Source organism: Zalophus californianus, chromosome 12 (genome assembly GCF_009762305.2).
Source record: "Zalophus californianus isolate mZalCal1 chromosome 12, mZalCal1.pri.v2, whole genome shotgun sequence".
NCBI lineage: Eukaryota > Metazoa > Chordata > Mammalia > Carnivora > Otariidae > Zalophus > Zalophus californianus.
In genome coordinates, this window is record NC_045606.1 from 32,262,444 (window position 1) to 32,280,699 (window position 18,256).

Below are 18,256 nucleotides of genomic sequence, written 5' to 3' on the forward strand. Positions count from 1 at the left end.
CAATATCAGAAAAGAAGGTAGCTTCTTCCTTTCTAGAGTCAGTCTTTAGCACTGGCTAAATTCAGTGCTCAATCACCAATAACTCTCAGTAACTAACAATCTGTGGACTAATAAATGCTTGTTTTTTTAAGCTCAGGGGAATAAGGGGAAGAGGGGTCCTATATTTGAGGGTGATTCTCCTTCTGTAGACGAGAGTTTAAAATGGAAAATTTTCTATTTCTGGCATTGCAAGAGCAAGAACCTAATTTTCTAAATATATTGTTAAATAGATTTTGATTGTGTGGTTGAAGAAAAGAAAGAGAATATCTGTATCTATGTCTACATCTATATCAGCTTAAAGACTCTGAATATTCGTTTATACTTCTTGAGTTTCAGAAACACAAAAATCTAGTCCCTTAGTTCTATCTCATTTTCCAAATGAAGAGATAGTTTTAATTGCCCTACCACTGGTCTCAAAGATAGAAGTCAAGAACTTCAGTTCTCATCCTAGATCTGCTACTTATCCCACACCAGCCTGGGCAAACCATAAAAATTCTGGATTAAATCCCTTTATCTGGAGAAGGATTTCTGAAGTCCTTTCCAGGGACATGCTTCTATAATGATTCTCACTTTTGTATTCCACTACTTTTATGATGGGCCCACAACTTCTGTTTTATTGTAGCTTGCTCTGTGTTTAGACGGGCTCTGTCCAAAGCACATACACCTTTGTGTGCATGCAGACACACACACACACACGCACACACACACGCACACACACACACACACAATAGATTGGGGCACAGCTGTATGGCTTATTAAATTGGTCCTGGTGTTAACAGTAAGTACAGATCCTCCAAATGCTCAAGCAGCTGCGAAAATCTGTAACGACTATAGTCTATTTGCCATATCTGGGTGGGATGTACCTTTGGTACCACCATTATGACACAATTCGACTTTGGCCACACTTCCCTAGTTAATCAGGGTTTCTGCCTTCAGTTGACAAGTGTTTTTAGGTTGTTTTCAAAAAAGCAAGTGTGTACCCATAAAACTGGTATACAGACTTTCCTTTTAGGGATTTCTGAAGGCACTAAGCCACATTTTGCAAAGTTCTGTGAGAATCATAATAAATGGACAAAATATAAGTGACAAATATTTCTTCCAAATTATATGACAGTGGAGCCAAAGTTTTGTACATCTTTTCATGATCTTGAAATGAACATTATCTAGTTTACAGCATTTCCCTGAGCTCATGTGAATGCCTTTTTCCCAAACTAGCATTTTAATAGATTTTCCTCTCTTTGACACATTTTCCCAGGTTGCAGTTAATATTGCAAGATTTGAGTACAGAGCTTCTGTACAGCATACTTCTTTCACAATTGCTAGTTTTCTCAAAGTTTGAAAGTAAATTACCTATTAGAATTGCAATAGATAGAAGCCTGGAGCAGCCAGTTTGAAATAATGAAGTGTCTTTGTGAGCACAGTCACTTTTTAAACATCTCTGGGTTATAGAACAAGTAAACCAAATGTAGCAGTCTTTTTATCAGACATGATAGCAGACATTCAGGAAAACAGAGACAATGTCCTTGGAATTGGCATTTATCTGTCTTTCATGTCCTTAAAGCCATTGCCATTATACTATTTCGGTCCATCACTTCGGGAGTTTCTGGGCCTGTTTTTAATACATATAGAATGTAAAACACAATTTTTTAGAACCATACAGATTATTAGCCCCAGAACAGACAGAGAAGGCCTGGGAATGAGAACTTACTTGACAATCACCTGAACCTGTTTAAGGGAACACACTTATAGTCAGTTCCCAAGCAAAGGCGAAACAACATGTAGATCAGCAACTCGGAATGACCATTTCTCCCCTCGATAACTGTTAGAAATATTGAATTTTAAAAAACGGTTTGTAATTGAGCAGGTGTCACTTGCAACTTTCTAGAAAACTTAGTTACCTGACATTTTTCTTCGATTTCTCTTATATTAGAAAATGAAATATCAGACACTATTAATTGCCTTTTTACAATAAGTAGTTACAGCAGGAGTAATGGCTAAATGAAGGTACTTTCTGTCTAATGCACAATGGATGTATTCATTTAAATGTATTCAGTTTAGATGAATGCAATATATCTATATTCATCACAGTTATACATATCTGTGGGCTGAATGGATGGGGTGGTAATTACTCCCTTTATAAATGGGACCGTATTGTCAGTTTGGAGGAAGAAAATTCCTTTTCTTATCATATTTTACACACCCGCACAATAGATACATCCTAGAATCTTTCTTTCAAATGTAGAAATTTTGCCCTTGAATTTCTAGTGGATCTAATGATTGTAGGTCATGCTTTTCTGGAAGAGTGGCAAGGGCTGCTCTTTGTCTCATGGAAAATGACAGAGGGGAACTGAGAGTCTCAAGATTTCTCCACACAAAGAAGCTCACATTTGTCATTTGGCATGCCTCAAACTCAGCTGTATGCATAACATAGCATAGATTTGATTATTCTTACACCGTCCGTTGTTTTACTTTGAGTTCAGGGAAGGTAAGACTATTAAATTGTGATTTAGTTGTATACTTTTTTTCCTAAATAAGAGACTATTTTTTCAAGAGCAATTTTAGGTGTACAGAAAAATTGGGCAGGAAGCACAGAGAATTCCCATAAACTAATCTCCCTTATTATTGACATTTTGCAGTTGTGTGGTGGGTTAGTGTGTTCCACCTGATGAACTGACAATGATACATTGTTATTAGCCAAAGTCTGCAGCTTATATTAGGGTTCACTCTTGAGTTGTACAGTTATATGGGTTTTGACACCACCATCCATATTTCGGACGTTCCAATTCTCTCCCCTTTAGCACTATAACCAGGCAAAAAGTGAGAAAGAAATCAAATGTATTTATTCCTTCACTCGCTATATTTATTCATTTGTGTTTTCACTAATGGGTGTTAGCAGGCCAAGGACTGCTATTTAATGGATTCAACCACTTCCCTGACCCTGGGTTAATTTACATATCTTCTCATGCATCCTCTTTTTCTCTTCAACGCAAATATACTGTTTGGTTTTACTGATGAGGGCTGGAATGTTCTCCATTAGAGATTGGTGGTCCTTGCACCTTGATGAGCTAATATTATGTTGTGTCCAGCAAGGCTTATCAGTTGATGTGTATTTTACCATTTCATTGGTTGTTAAAAACCTCTGCAAACCAATACATGACCTTTAAAACATGTGCATTGTAGCATCTGTATTCGATCGATAAGCAATCTGAAAATTATACCTGCCCCTTTTTGCCTCCATTGCAGACAAGCACAGGTAAGCAGTGAAGTAATAGCTACTGTTATGATTATCTTAGGGTGCATCTGGAACTGCCTTAGTCTCTTTCTAAATTGTTCTTCTGGGGGAAGAACTGTATATTAATTTATGCTGAGGAAGATACAGTTGGCAGAATGCTGATGAACAGTGGTTCTAGCGGAAATGCATGTGTTTTTCAAAAATAGTCTCTGTTCGAATGCAGCCAATTAGGAAGCTTTTCCAAAATAAGCAGTTATACAAGCAAACTTTAAGTATTTAATTGTTACTTCATGAGCAGGAATGCAGTCATCACTCTGCCATCTTGCCCGTAAGTCAGAAATCTGTCATTTCTGTCCAAATTAGAAATGATGCTGAATCGTCTCCAAACCATGCTACCCAGAGGCAAGTTCATATATTTAATGTGGTTGTATTTATCTTCTAATCTGGGCACCTTAAGTGAATTATTAATAAGAGGGGAAAAGCTCTCTTTCAAGTCTAGGAAGTGGCTGACATCATACTTCCCTGGGCATTGACGGAATGGTGTAACTTTGGTAGAGTTCTACTTCAAGTCTGGGAAACCAACACTTGATTCTTAATGAACTGTAATGAGAAGAGTGGATTATGGCAAAATGGGAAGAGTACTGAAAGTCAAGAATCTGTAATTCTGCTTGTGAATCTGTGTGCAGAGCTCCCCTTCCTTCCTTTAGGGTAGTTCTTCAGTAAGCTCCTTAGACCTCAGAATCTACTTTTTTTTAAAAAAAGATATTGTTCTAAAAGTCTAAAAGTTCCATGTGTTTAGAATCATACTCATCTGCTTATTCTCCCATTATCTCGACAATTTAATTCATGATAGATGTACATTGTCCAGGCAGGCCATGCTATCTATGTAGTGGGAATAGCATTCTCTGCTTTTTTTAATTCATTAGTTTCACTTATTCAGCAAGTATTTATTGAGTTTTTCTAAGTAACAAGTGCCATGGTAGATGCTATATAATGCAAAGACCGTTCTTTCTATAAAAGAAGCAAGTCACATCTTTAGGAAAATCAATATTAGTGATATTAATGTTAACTGAGCACATGGGGGAATCTCTTGACATTGTGTCGTATTCCAAAAATGTCCCAAAGTTAAGCAATTATGAGATAAAAACATCTGAAAATCCTAACTATATCAGCCAAATTTGCATTTATGAGCAGAGATTGACTGATGAGGGCTGTAATGTTCTCCATTAGAGATTGGTGGTCCTTGAGATGGGGGGGGGTGAGAATGAGAAGGGCTCCTCTCACTTGCTCAAATTGCTATCAGAAAATGAAAGTTGCTTTGTAGACTCCTGGGAAAATGGTACTGTTTTTTAAATAATTTTCTAGTGTCACATGCATATAATGATGTGCACATGCATACATATACACACACATACACACACAGAATCTCTGGACATCAAGTTCCTACTTTTAGTGTGCCCTCTACTAAGTGCTTCCATAAAAATAAACTCATTTTATACTCACAGCAATCCTGCAAGCCACTCATTATTCGCCTTAATTTATACTGAAATAACTGAAACTGCTAGAAGAGAGAGGCTGAGATTCAAGCTAGTCATGCTCCAAGGAATAATTTTTCCCTATCACAAAAATAAAATAAATAAGTGAATAAAGCTCTCTAAAGTGAGCTTTCCATTACCCAGTCTGTTGCAGAGATTCAGGAAGACAATGGGGACCAAAAGAGTTTTCTGAATCCACTGCCACTTAATCGGGGGTGGGGGTGGGGGAAAAGGAACGCACTCTTTTTGAAGCAGGATTTTATTTGGGACCGATATAATAGAACAGGTTAGGGAATATTAGAATTCTTAAAGCAATCTCTTACACATAACAGTGAAAGGTCAAATGTGAGCTTTCATACAAAGAATATGAATTCAATCCTCAAAGCTCTGAGCTGGTATTACCATCAAGGAGATATGAAGAACAGCAATTGATTTTTTCTCTTCCTTTTTAATAATCAGGGCACATATTCACAAACAGTCGAAACAAGAGGACCATCTTGGATTTTCCCAGTGCCTATCTCTCAGCTTCAAGAGCTTAATAGATTTTTAAAATTATAATTACTCCCCTTACTCTCTCTGGGAACTAGGGCCTCTGCATCATCCCAAATCTACAAAAAGTTAGAAAAGGCAGCTTGAAATTTTGTGGCATCTGGATGAAGGCTAAGTAATTGGGGCAGCCTTTAGCATGGTGATTAATAGCTCTGAAGTCAGGCAAATCTGATTTTTAATCCAGTTTCTGCCTTTCAATGTTGAGCGAGTTTCTAAACATGCTTGTGCCTTGCCTTCCATATCTTTGTTTGGAATAATAATAGATAATACTTTATAAGGTTATTGTGAAGATTAAGGGAGTTAACAAGTGTGGAAGCGCTTAGCAGATTTCTGGTTTACAGCGAATGCTCCGGGGGTGTTACTGTGTAATCATCATTACAATAATAAAATAATTTGGTAGCAGAACACCCATATTTCTAATTAAATGCCTTTCTCCAGGCAACATTCTTGCCACATTACAGACATACCTGTTATTTGCATGAATGTAAAATTCTTGGTGTAAAAAAGTACATTTTTCTCTCCCTGCACCCAAAATATTAATTATTAAAAGTAATTAATTACTACAGAATTCTTACTGAACTGAAACATAAAATGCCCCCTGGCAATACCTAATGTTTTAAAAATGACTCTTCTTAAGATAACTGTCATATTCAATTTATAATTCATTTTCAATCTTTTAATGAACCACTGAGAACAGTTAAAATGAAGCTTTCTTTCACTTCATAAATGTTAGTTTTTTTCTGTTAAATAAGCTTCTAAAGCTCCCTCTTTTAGGCAAAGTGTGAGAAGAGAACTTTGAGTAACTAGCAAATCAATGGTAGAATTGTATGTGAAGTCTTGTGTGTCAAGTGTATTATTGTGAATTTTATTCATTTTTTAATTTTTTAAATTTATTGATACTGAGAATAGCTATTTTTACATCTTTCATATTTATTCTGTGTCTCTTCTATATTTAAAGATTGTGTAATTATTTCAGAGAACAAATGTCATCTTAAGTTGCCTTCCAAGTTATTTGACCAGTGAAAGTATCCTATCATTTAACAAAAAGACAAGAACATTCTGAGTGCTTACCATGTATCTAATGCTACGTGAGAAAGAGAAAAAAACACCATGACTTTTTCCTCTAATTATTCTTAACTAGTCCAAACTAGGTAATGCTCTATAACAATTTGTGATCATCACTCTATTGCAATTTACAGTCGTTCAGCATTTTACATGTAATCGTCCCCTTTCAGACTGTACATTTCTGAGGTCAAGGCCCTTTAAGAAATTGACATTTAGAAGTTGCTTAATAACAGTTGCTTTTTGTTGTTGTTAAATAACAAAATTTTATTTATCTTTATTTATTTTATTTTTATTTTTTATTAAGTTTTCAATTTTAATTCCAGTATAGTTAACATTCAAAGTTGTATTAGTTTCAGGTGTACAATATAGTGATTCAACACTTCTATACATTACTCAATGCTCATCATGATAAGTGTGCTCTCAATCCCCTTCACCTTTTTCACCCATCCCCCACTTACCTCCCCTCTGGTAACTGTCAGTTTGTTCCTTGTACTTGAGTCTGTTTCTTGGCTTGTCTCCCCCCCCCCCACCTTTTTTTTCCTTTGTTCATTTGTTTGGTTTCTTAAATTCCACATATGAGTGAAATCATATGGAATTTGTCTTTCTCTGACTGACTTATTTCGCTTAGCATTATACTCTCTAGCTCCATGCATGTTGTTGCAAATGGCAAGATTTCATTCTTTTTTTTAGGGCTGAGGAATGTTCCATTGTAAGTAGGTACCACATCTTCTTTATCCATTCATCTGTCCATGGACACTTGGGCTGCTTCCATAATTTGACTATTGTAGATAATGCTGCAATAAACATAGGGGTGCATATATCCTTTTGAATTAGTACTTTTGTATTTGGGGGGTAAATACCAGATTGTGCGATTACTGGATTGTAGGGTAATTCTCTTTTTAGCAATTCTTGAATGTATCAGTGCTTAATGGTTGGTTGGATGAGTATGTGGTTAGATGGATGGATGAAGCAGCATGACACAGTGGAAAGTGTGCCTTGCTTTACCATTGCCTGATTTGATAGAACTCATGAAATTACTAAACATAAATTGCCTTCTAAATGGTACTTAGACTACGTGATACCTCCCTTTCTAGTCTACTAGATTGAGCCCTTACCTTCCAGCCTTCTGGTACATACAGCTAGACCAACTCAGCTCCAACTTCACACTTGAGAACGGGCTCACCTCACTCTGGGTGATATCACAGGCTACTGGGTTATGGTTCTTTAACTAAAAGTCAGCTATAGCTCCAACCTCAGTTTCCAGTTTTGCCAAAGATGCTTAAGGAAGCTTATTTTTTTTCTTTTCCTCTGTGATTCTTCTAGCCCTACCCAGCTCTTGGCTTGTGTTCTCCTGTGCGCGAGATTTCTCTTCTCAGGTCTCAGCTTCCCCATTTCTGACCTCCACTCATCTGCTTTTAAATTTATGCTCTTACTTCTGGACTTGATAGACCCACTGGATTGTGAACTCCGTGTGTATGCTTTGCTAATGGCATTTATATTCCATGTGTGTTCCTCCTCTCTTAATAAGGGTACTAGGATACATCCTGGGGAATATCGTTCATCCCCTAGAAGGAAGGAAATTGGGAATAGCTGTTACCTCTTCCTGGCAAGAAAAATGAAGTAAGAAATGGGGTATATAATTTAGTCTGATGACTGTAAAACGTGAACACTCATAGGAGATGGTGAAAATATTGGTAGAACTCTGTTATAAGTACAATATGTTACACTGAAATTCATTTAATATCATAATTGAAGGGTGTTTTAGAAATAAATGCTGTTTAAATGAAGATACCAAGAGTAATTGAGGAAGCCTCACCCCTGGTCATTGAGCTGTTGTTATAAAATCCTCTACATAATCTGGAATAATATGAAACTATATTTTTCGCCACTCTCAATTCTCAGTTGCCAGCCTGCCTCCGTTAGTGAAGCTGAGGCACTTTTGAGCACTGAGGAGGAAGTGCTCAATGTCCAAGGCACATGGTCACTTTTCTAAGGCTCTTATTCCAGTGTTATAATAAAGGAAGAAAAACTGTGAGTAAACCCACGAAGTCCCTAGTTCCAGTGCAGCCTTTGAAATTGTATACAACATATAAAGGACATGTAAAAAAAAAATCCTAGTGAGAAAGAGGGGATGAGAACGAACGCTTTCCCCTGATGTAAGCCTACGGTTCCAAAGGTTGAGCTCTACCTCAATGCTCTACTTCTGCCTCAACTCTCAAGGGACACCATTAACAAGCCATTATTTCCATTCTTTGAGCAACTGGGTTTTTGTCCTGAAATTGAGGTCCACATTCTCATTACTGGTTACATCCTGTCAGTAGTTTTTATATGCCCCATCAGCTGATAATATAACCAAATTCCTGCTTTCACTCTCTTAGATAGGCATTGTAGATGTTTGGTCTAGTTTTGTTGTTTGTGAATGGTACTCATGTCCTTCCTGCCTTCGTGCCATGTGTGTTAGCCACTTATATTTGGGCTTGAATCATTCTGTTTCCATGTCCAAATTAATTGCTCCATCTCTTCACCCCAACCCTGTGATAATCTGCTTCTCTTCCCTGTGCTTGCTTTCTTATCTGGTCAGCAACGGCCCTGAGATTTAGGTTTATCGCCTGATTTCTTTCTATAGAGGGTTAGTCATTTTAGAGAAACAGAACTAAAATCCATCCTTTATTTTGTCCATTCATTTTTTATGCATATTTACTTGATATCATCCATGTGCCAGTCATTCTTTTATTTAGGCATGGGGATAATGGAAAACTTGCAGAGTGATGGAGGCATAAACCTGTGAGCTACTATTATTCATTAATTTTTGTAATACATATTAAATAGGTAACTCTGTGCTAGACAATATGTTTGGCATATTTTTGTGGATGCAAAAATGAATAAAACAGTTCCTGCCCTCGAATGACCTGAAAACAGATCATTTAATATCATGTGACATGTCTGATGATAGAATTAAAGAGGGTAATATGGGAGCAGGGATTGATACAATATGACACTGATGAGGTAGGAAGGAGTTTGTATGGTGCATTAAGAGGACTGGCCCTAAGGGAGATACTAAAGCACAACTGTTTATTAACAAGGGAGTTAGGCATAGGGTATTTGAATTCAAATTCCCCCCTCTACTTACTAACTCAGTGACCATGAGTGTGTGATTCTAAGTGAGGATTAATATATTTGTAAGATGTAGATTAAAAAAAGAACTTATTTTTATAGGGTTAGTGTGAGGAATAAATGAGAGAATTCATCATATACTTAGCTTAATAACTGGCACATAGTTTATGCTCAGTGAGTATTCATCACTATTATTCTATAGGCATTGAGAGAATTCAGGAGGATTATATTATTTTTTTTAAGTGAAGTATAAGTGACACCCAAAGTGACGTTAGTGTCAGGTGTACAACATAGTGATTCAACATCTCTCTATATATATGCTCACCACGAGTATAGCTGCCATCTGCCACCACACAATGCTATTATAATACCTCTGACTTTATTCTTCCCTGCTTGGGAGGAGTTTAAGCAGAGGAACCATGTGACCAAAACTGCTTGAGAGAGAGCATAGTCAAAATTGTTTGAAAAATATGTGGTAAACCCATTGGCAGCATCTAGCATGAACCAATGCCTGTAGAAGAAGCTTATCCTGGAGTCAGAGCTGATGGATAAATAAGACCCTAGCTGTAGTGTGAAGGAAGATCACCCATGGAGACTGTGTGGAGTAGACAGATCACTTGGCTGAAGATGGCACTGGGTGAAACACAAAAATATATGAGGTAATATAAGAAGAAGGAAAGTTTATGAATGGTCGTAGATGTGTTTGGTAACAAGCAACAAAATGGAGGCTTTGTCCTCCTGGTAAAGTCATGGGAAAGCGTTCCAGAGGGGACAAAGAGCTGGGTGTTAGGAAGGGAGTAGGAGCTCACCGATTTAACCAGGTGGGAATAGGCATCGTGTGCTGAGAATAGCAAGTCCCAATACTGACAATTTCAGTGAGGCTAAAATACATGAAGCAGTAGATGAAGGATGTAAGACAATGCAATCAATGTCTCCCTTAAATATTATAGTAAAGAGACCTCGCACTAATGGGTGCTCCACAGACATAGTGGCAGCTTGTGTTTGAGATCCGTCATTGGAGTGTCAGAGGAAATGGTGCTGAGTCAGCAGAACCACAACCTGAAAATGGAGGGGAAGAGAATGACCAGACTGCAGTTGTGGGCTTTTTTTTTTTTTTTTTAAGATTTATTCATTTGTTTGAGAGAGAGTGAAGGCATGCAAGTTGGGGGAATGGCAGAAGGAGGAATTTTTTTTTTTAATTTTATTTTATTATGTTATGTTAGTCGCCATACATTACATCATTAGTTTTTGATGTAGTGTTCCATGATTCATTGTTTGCATATAACACCCAGTGCTCCATGCAGTACGTGCCCTCTTTAATACCCATCACTGGGCTAACCCATCCCCCCACGCCCCTCCCCTCTAGAGCCCTCAGTTTGTTTCTCAGAGTCCATGGTCTCTCATGGTTCAATTCCCCCTCCGATTCCCCCGCACCCTTCATTTTTCCAGAAGGAGGAAATTTTCAAGCAGACTCTCTCTGCGCGGGGAGCCCAACACAGGGCTCCATTCCATGACCCAGGAGATCATGACCTGAGCCCAAACCAAGAGTCAGCCGCTTAACCAGCTGAGCCATGCAGGCGCCCCAGTTGTGGGCTTCTTTGAGAGAGTTCATTATGTGTTGGTTGATAAGTTAGGAATAAGGCTGAGCTGAAAGTTATTTCCAGAGTGCCATGAATTTCCAAAAACTGATGAGTCTCACCATATTCTTTAAGTCACAGTAAAATTAAATAACAACTTGATTAACATGAGATCTAGTTATGCTATTAGAGAGAAATATAACCAACATTTTTGCCTTCTTTAAAGGATTTTCCAGAAAAGGAGAAGTCCACAGCAAAGGCCCTGGAAGATGTAAAGGCAAACTTTTACTGTGAATTATGTGACAAGCAGTATCACAAGCACCAGGAGTTTGACAATCATATTAATTCTTACGATCACGCTCATAAGCAGGTAAGCCGAAGTGTGGGAAATCCTTTTCATTCCTAGATTTATACCTTCAGAATAGAATGTATGCATTCGGCCTTATTTATTGTCATCTAAGATACTGAGGTGAAACCGTTTTATTTATTTATTTTTCTTCAAAGTTTGTTTTCTGTCTAAGTGTTAGGTGAAATATTTTTTTTCCTAGAAGTATTGTAAACCTGTAGGTGAATTTAAAGATGATCTAAAAGTAGACTGATATTTATTTGAGAATTTTACATATGGGGAAACCAGAACCCAGTAAAAAGAGTGTCACATTTAAAACCACCTAACTAGTCAGTGGCAGAACCAGAACACTGGACAGAATTGATTATAGTGTTCTTTCAAAACTTCTGAGGTTTAGGGAATCCTAGGACTGTGGGGAAAAAATAAAGAATACCCTCTTAAGAGAGTCAAAATGGTTAACTTACTAGATGAACCATTGCAAATGAACAAACAAAAATTCAGGGAGGCTAAGTTGAGAGGTAATTCAGATAGAAATGCTTCATTTCTTTTTCTTAAGAGGTCATATGTATACATTATTGGTTTAGATAGTCTATACATGGCTGCTAATATTCTCTATTTCCATCTCTCTGTGAGAGAGGAGGCTGTTATTCTTATTCTGTTAGATTTTATCCTTGTTGCATGAGGTATGGAGATATTGGCCATTTAGGAATTGGGAGTGTTAAATACCCCTAAGAAAGAAATCCCACTTGGCCAGAGGATTATTGCTGACAGCTGTGAGGAGGTACACACTCCTGATGCCAAACGGACCTGATATCTTGGAACGTGTGGGTAAGTCTTGTATGATCTAGACCTAAAATATTTATTCAGAGTAAACAACAATAAATATCTTGACTAACGTTGCCAGTATTTTCTGAGTGCATCCAAAATCCTTGGCCTTGAGAGATGCAAGGAATCGGTTTCTATCTTTAAAGATGTAGCATGTATCGATAATTGGCCATATTTCTTGGACAAGAGGAAGGACCTGGAATAAACTGTTTTAGGACTGTGATTCCCAAATCTTAGTGTGCATCATAATCACTTTGGAACTGAATAACACAGATTCCCAGACTTTCCTTCCAGTATTGTAATTCAGTAGTTCTGAGGGGGCCCAAGAACTTGCATTTTAAAATGATACAAAATGGAACTTTCCAAGCATATTTAAAACTGAACTACGTGGCTACCATCCAGCTCCAGCTTCGATCTCCTTTCCTTTCGACCCCCACCCCTCCCCCCCCCACCCGCTGCCACCGTGTATTATTTTGAAGCAAATTCCAGGCATCATGTTATTTCGTCTGAAAGTGTTTCACGATGGAGAATGGTGCTTACACAACATAGCCTCTGTCATACCTAAAAAGTAACAGTAGTATCTTAATAACAGTTGGTGATCTTTTTTCTTTAGTTGTCTCATAAATGATTTTTAAATTCGGGTTTTTTGAAATCAGGATCCAAAAACATCCACACTTTTGGTTGACACGTCTTTAAGATTCTTTTAATATATAGTTAAACTATAGGTTTTCCAGTTCCTTTTTACATTTGATTTCTTGCAATTTATTTGCTGAGAAAACTGGACATATTCAGGGTTTTGCTGAATGCAACCCAGTGCTGTCTTTTTTCATTTTCTGTGTCTTCTGTATTTCTTTTAAACTGATTGTTACGTATAGAGATCTGAACAAATTCCAGTTCATTTTTTTCTTGGCAAAAATATATCACAAGGCATTTTGTATCCTTCCATAAAGAGGCATATGATGTTTAGTTGTCTCTATTTTTATGACTGTAAGTTTAAGAAATGGGTTTGGATGCTACCAGTTTGAACCATCCATCATTAAGTACATCACTTACATTTTTCCACTAATGTTTTTTGTAGCCATAGATGATCATTTGTTTAAATCCCTTACTTCATTTGGAGTTGTAAAATGATTCTATCATCCATTTGTCATTTATTAGATGATATATGTCTATAAAGAGAAATTCCCTATAAGAATCACTCCCAGAGGATTTTATGTAGGTGGTCTTTAGGCCACATATATATAAATTCTCAGTATATATACATACAGTATATAAGTAACCAGAGAAGGTTCTCATGGGATAGCTACATTGATCTGTACTTTAAACACGCATGAGGAGATGTTGAAATGGAGGCTAAAGATGGGATGGCATCCTTGACTGTGGAAACACAAGAATCTAAGGCGAGGAAATAGAAGAGCACAGGGCATCTTTTCAAAACTGTTGAAAGTGTTTGGACTATAAAGGGGATGAATTCTCCACACCTTATCTGCATGCCACAGCCTCCCTTGTACTCTGAAATTCTGCCTGATCATTTCCCTTATTAGTTTCTCCAGTCTTATTTCCATTGACTTTCCAACATGTTGGAAAAAACCACCTTTCCTCAATCCTTTTATTTCATCTGTGCATCTATTTCTGTTTTTTGTTTTTGTTTTTTTTTTCCTGTAGGTTTACCAGCATTCTAACCTTCCTTGGTTATGTTCCTTCACCAGTGATTGAGTTTCAGCTATGTACTATTGTGCTAGTTGTGAAAAATGGACCAATTTGGTCTCTAACTTCAGGGAGCCTGCATTCTAACTGGGGAGACAGACATGTCAACCTACCTTTAAAATACATTGGTTTAAGTGTTCTAGAAACTGTATACCTAAGATACCAAGAAAACCTATAAAACTGATTTAAGAAAGAAGAGATGACAAGTGAGCTGGGATTTTTAAAGAATGAATAGAAATTAACCATGTAGTCAAGGATGGTAGGTCCTATATGATAGAAACCTCTCTCAGGACATGTGGCAGTTATAAAGCATGAGTGGAACACAGAGAAACTGCCAAAGACTCATTATGGCCACCAAAGTCACCATCACTATCCTGAAGAGCTCTTTAAAAATCTTTGAAACTGTTTCTCGTTTCTCTCATTCTTCTTTTGCAATAGATCTTGCTCTCATTTTTCATTTTGGAATCTCTTTTCACCATTCATATTTAATCTCACTCTTGAATCTGCTGGGACCTTTGAACTGGACTCCCCACCTCCATTATTTTCCCTCCTCCAAACCAGGCTATCCATTTATAGCCAAATTAATCTTCTCAAACTATCACATTCAATGGGTGATGACTGACTTTTTCAAAAGTCTGAACTACTTAGTCTGTCAATTCAAAATGTCCACAGTCTGGCTCTTGCTTCCATTTCCAGATTTATCTCCTGCAACTCCAGAATTTCCCTACAGTTTCTCAAAAGATGCCTTATGCTTTCCCACCTGCTCATCTTGGCTCATAATCTTCCCTCTGCCTGGGATGCCCTCCCATCTCGTGGCTGTATTTCAACATATGCTCCTGTGTATTTAATGAATAGATTGACAACTTATATCTGGATATTCAAAGAGCTGAAATCTCATGGTAAGCGGATTTAACAGCATTTTCCAAATTCTCTTTGATCAAAACTTATTAACATTGTGCAGAATTTTGTCCAAGCTGCCCGCTTTGGAAAACAATGGAATAATTAAAGTTGCTGTAGACCTTGGAAAACTGCTTTCTTGGGTAATGTTGAAATACTTTTATCTAAAGATTTCTTTTAGCCCAAAATTTTGACAATAGCTTGAATTTTAAATGAAACTGAGTTTTATGTACGGAAAAAAGAAGTATGCACTAAAGTAAAACATGCATGTCTTTTTTTTTTTTTTTTCAAATCCCAAAGCTAAATATGTCTATTTGGTTCTTGCTTCAGTAAGGGCTCTTCTTGATTGTGATGATGATTATAATGATAGTGGTGAGGATTTGGCTGAGAGCATTTTTTGGCCTGAGTAATATGAATAGCTTCTATAATTTTATTTTCCATGTGGATTCAGACAAAATATCTGGCCTCTTCTGTTAAACTTCCAACAAGATGGTCTTTTTGGTATACTTTGAAGTGAATCTAAATTCACATGAAATTAAGTCTGTTATTCATTAATAGAATAGCATAGAGCTGGAAGCAAAGGAAACTGAATTCTTATAATTATTTAGGATCCTTCAGTTCAGTAAGTGATTTCTAAAGCTTTTATATTATCTTGTATCTAAATAGCAGTATCATGTGTTATCTTATTACAAGGATTATATTATGCAGAGATATATTGTAATTCTAGAGAAGTAAGTCAATACGTAACTTTAAAGAATAAAGTAAAATAGTCTGAGATTCATAGCTTTAAATTAGTTCCATTTGGCATTTAACATTATTTTTCTATAATTTGATCAAAAATTAAGATATTTTTCTTAGGTATTATTGATAGAAAAGGATAGCTTAACAGTAAAAAAGCTGATTTTTTTATATTTATTCAACAAGGGGAAAAATTAATTTCTAAAAGCTTTGACAACCCAACTCTCATATAACTCACGTTTTTGGAAATAACTCAAGTTATGTTAGCTATTGCTTTGAACTTCTTATAATTCCGTATAAATGTTGAGCATTACTACTAAAGCAATTTGAATGTATATACAAATTATAGTCACTTGGATGAAGACAGCAGTGTAACTATTAATATAACTAACATGTTAATAACAACTAATTCCTTGTGAGACTATCCACAAGTCATAATTCCTTTCTCAAGATGGTGAACCGCAAGTGCATAATACTGAAATGAAAACCACACATCCTCACATGCAGCAAAAATCTCTCCTGCCCCAGAGGCATCCTGGCTCATCTCAATTTAGAAAAAACAAAGGAGCCTGATCCCCATACAAATAAGCCATAAAAATATCTTCAATAATAAAAAACAAATCCACTTTTAGATCCTCCACATGTGACATTTAATCCTCCTAATCTTCCTTTGCTTCACAATTGGATTTATTTTCACTCAGGAGGAGCTGTTCACTTGTCAAGCCTGAATTTGAACTCCAGCTGATTCATTCTTAAAATATTGTTTTGGATTCTCCCCAACTCTACCTGCGCAGGATAAAAGAACAGAACAGAATCATTTTTGCCATCTTGTCTCCAAGAGGAAAAGACCCAAAACTGCTAAAGAAATTCAGTCCAGTTACGCCTTGCTTTGTTCCTACAGTATGATTTATATTTTCTCCAGATACTGCCCAAATTAGCCTAATAATATATTTCAGCACAGTATGTTTAAGTTACTAGTCCTCTTAATGTAGCCACAAAACTTCAAGGTCTGGTTAATTTGTAGGGTCAGCAAGATTGAAGAAATATAAACTCAAATATCTAGGGAGGAAACTCTCAGAAACATATTTGTTGGTAAAATAAAATACTACTTATCTCTATATTTTGCATTCTATAAACCCAACTTTCTGGTCTATATATATTCCTCACCTCCCCCATCCTCCACCCCCTGGAGTCAGCCAGCAGCAATTGGAACCTCCATCAGCAAAAAAAGTACAGAAGACCCAAAGCTGATCTTAGCTTCCGACTCATCATTCGGCTTTGCTAAAATACTGCTCTCACCCTGGCTAAGAGGCTTTTCAATCTTAGGGTTGTCTCCTGACGGAAAAATAAATTAAAAATCTATATTCTGGCTCTTTCTGTATCTCAGGTGTGCCAAGTACTTTCCTGCCTTAAAACATTTGGCATGTATCTCTCTGCAATGTTCTTCCATTTGACCTTCAACTTCCTGGTTCTTTGCATTTGTGTCACGTGCTCTGAGGGATCTCTCCTTCGCCTTCTACCTCATGTAGACAGTTGTCAGTTCTCCAAATCTTAGTACCCTGTCAGCACTCAGTGGTGGTTGGACTCGACCTATGCTGGCTCTCCAGAGCCACTTGTTCAATATATAAGAATTCTGTGAGCTGGTTCTTAAACAATCGGTAGCTTGGTTTAAGAAATCAGCCATGGTATGTGGTGGGGAATCCATAGGCACTGCAAACAGGGCTTGTTGGGTTTTGTTTGATTTTTCCAGAGTGTCAGTATATCAGCACGCCATTGCTTATTACTCTGTAAAAACAGGTTCTTTTTTATTTTTTTCACCCTGTCCCCTCTTCCCTACTATTAGTTCCATAAAGAGAGGAGCAGGGTACTGTTGGTTCTATTGGCCGCATATCCCTGTCTCTCTCAAATGTAGAGCTGTGTTTGGCACAAAGTAATGACTTTATAAATATTTTTTTAAAAAGAATGAGTGGCCGAATAAGGTTCTACAATTGCCATGCTACTCTGACCTACATCAGTACATTCATCAACCATTGATTGCTTCCTTTTTTTCCCAGTCTTATTGAGAAATAATTGACATATATTAATGTGTAAATTTAAGGTGTATAGCATGATGGTTTGATTTACCTCTATTGTGAAATGATTACAAGAGAAAAAAAAATTTGCTTTATGATGAGAACTCCTAGGATTTACTCTCTTAACTTTTCTATGTATCGTATAGCCCTGTTAGCTGCACTTATCATATACATTACATCTCTAGTGTTTATCTTATAACTGGACTTTTGTGCCTTTTGACAGTCTTCCTACAATCCCCTCTCCCCCTGCTCCACAACTGGTAACCACAACCCTGATCTCTTTTTCTATGAGTTTTTTTTTTTTGAGTTTTAACGTAAGTGAGATCATACAATATTTGTCTTTTCTGACTTATTTCATTTAGTATAATACCTTCAAGTTTCATCCACATCACAAATGGTAGGATTTTTTCATTTTTTTGTGGCAGAATAATATTCCATTGTATGATGTCCATGGATATTTAAGTTGTATCCATGTCTTGGCTATTATAAGTAATGCTTCTGTGAACATGGGGGTGCAGTTATCTTTTGAGTTTGTGTTTTTGTATTTTTTGAATATATTG

At 36.9% G+C, this 18,256-nt stretch overlaps 1 protein-coding gene across 1 annotated transcript in view; it reads left to right on the forward strand.

The window, feature by feature from the left end:
* The window catches only part of ZNF804B (zinc finger protein 804B), a 544,519-nt gene that overhangs the window by 432,395 nt on the left and 93,868 nt on the right, over positions 1 to 18,256 (forward strand). Inside the window, exon 2 of the mRNA XM_027574973.1 lies at positions 11,338 to 11,481. Within this exon, the coding sequence (XP_027430774.1) occupies positions 11,338 to 11,481 (144 nt within the window). The remainder of the gene's footprint in view (positions 1 to 11,337; positions 11,482 to 18,256) is intronic.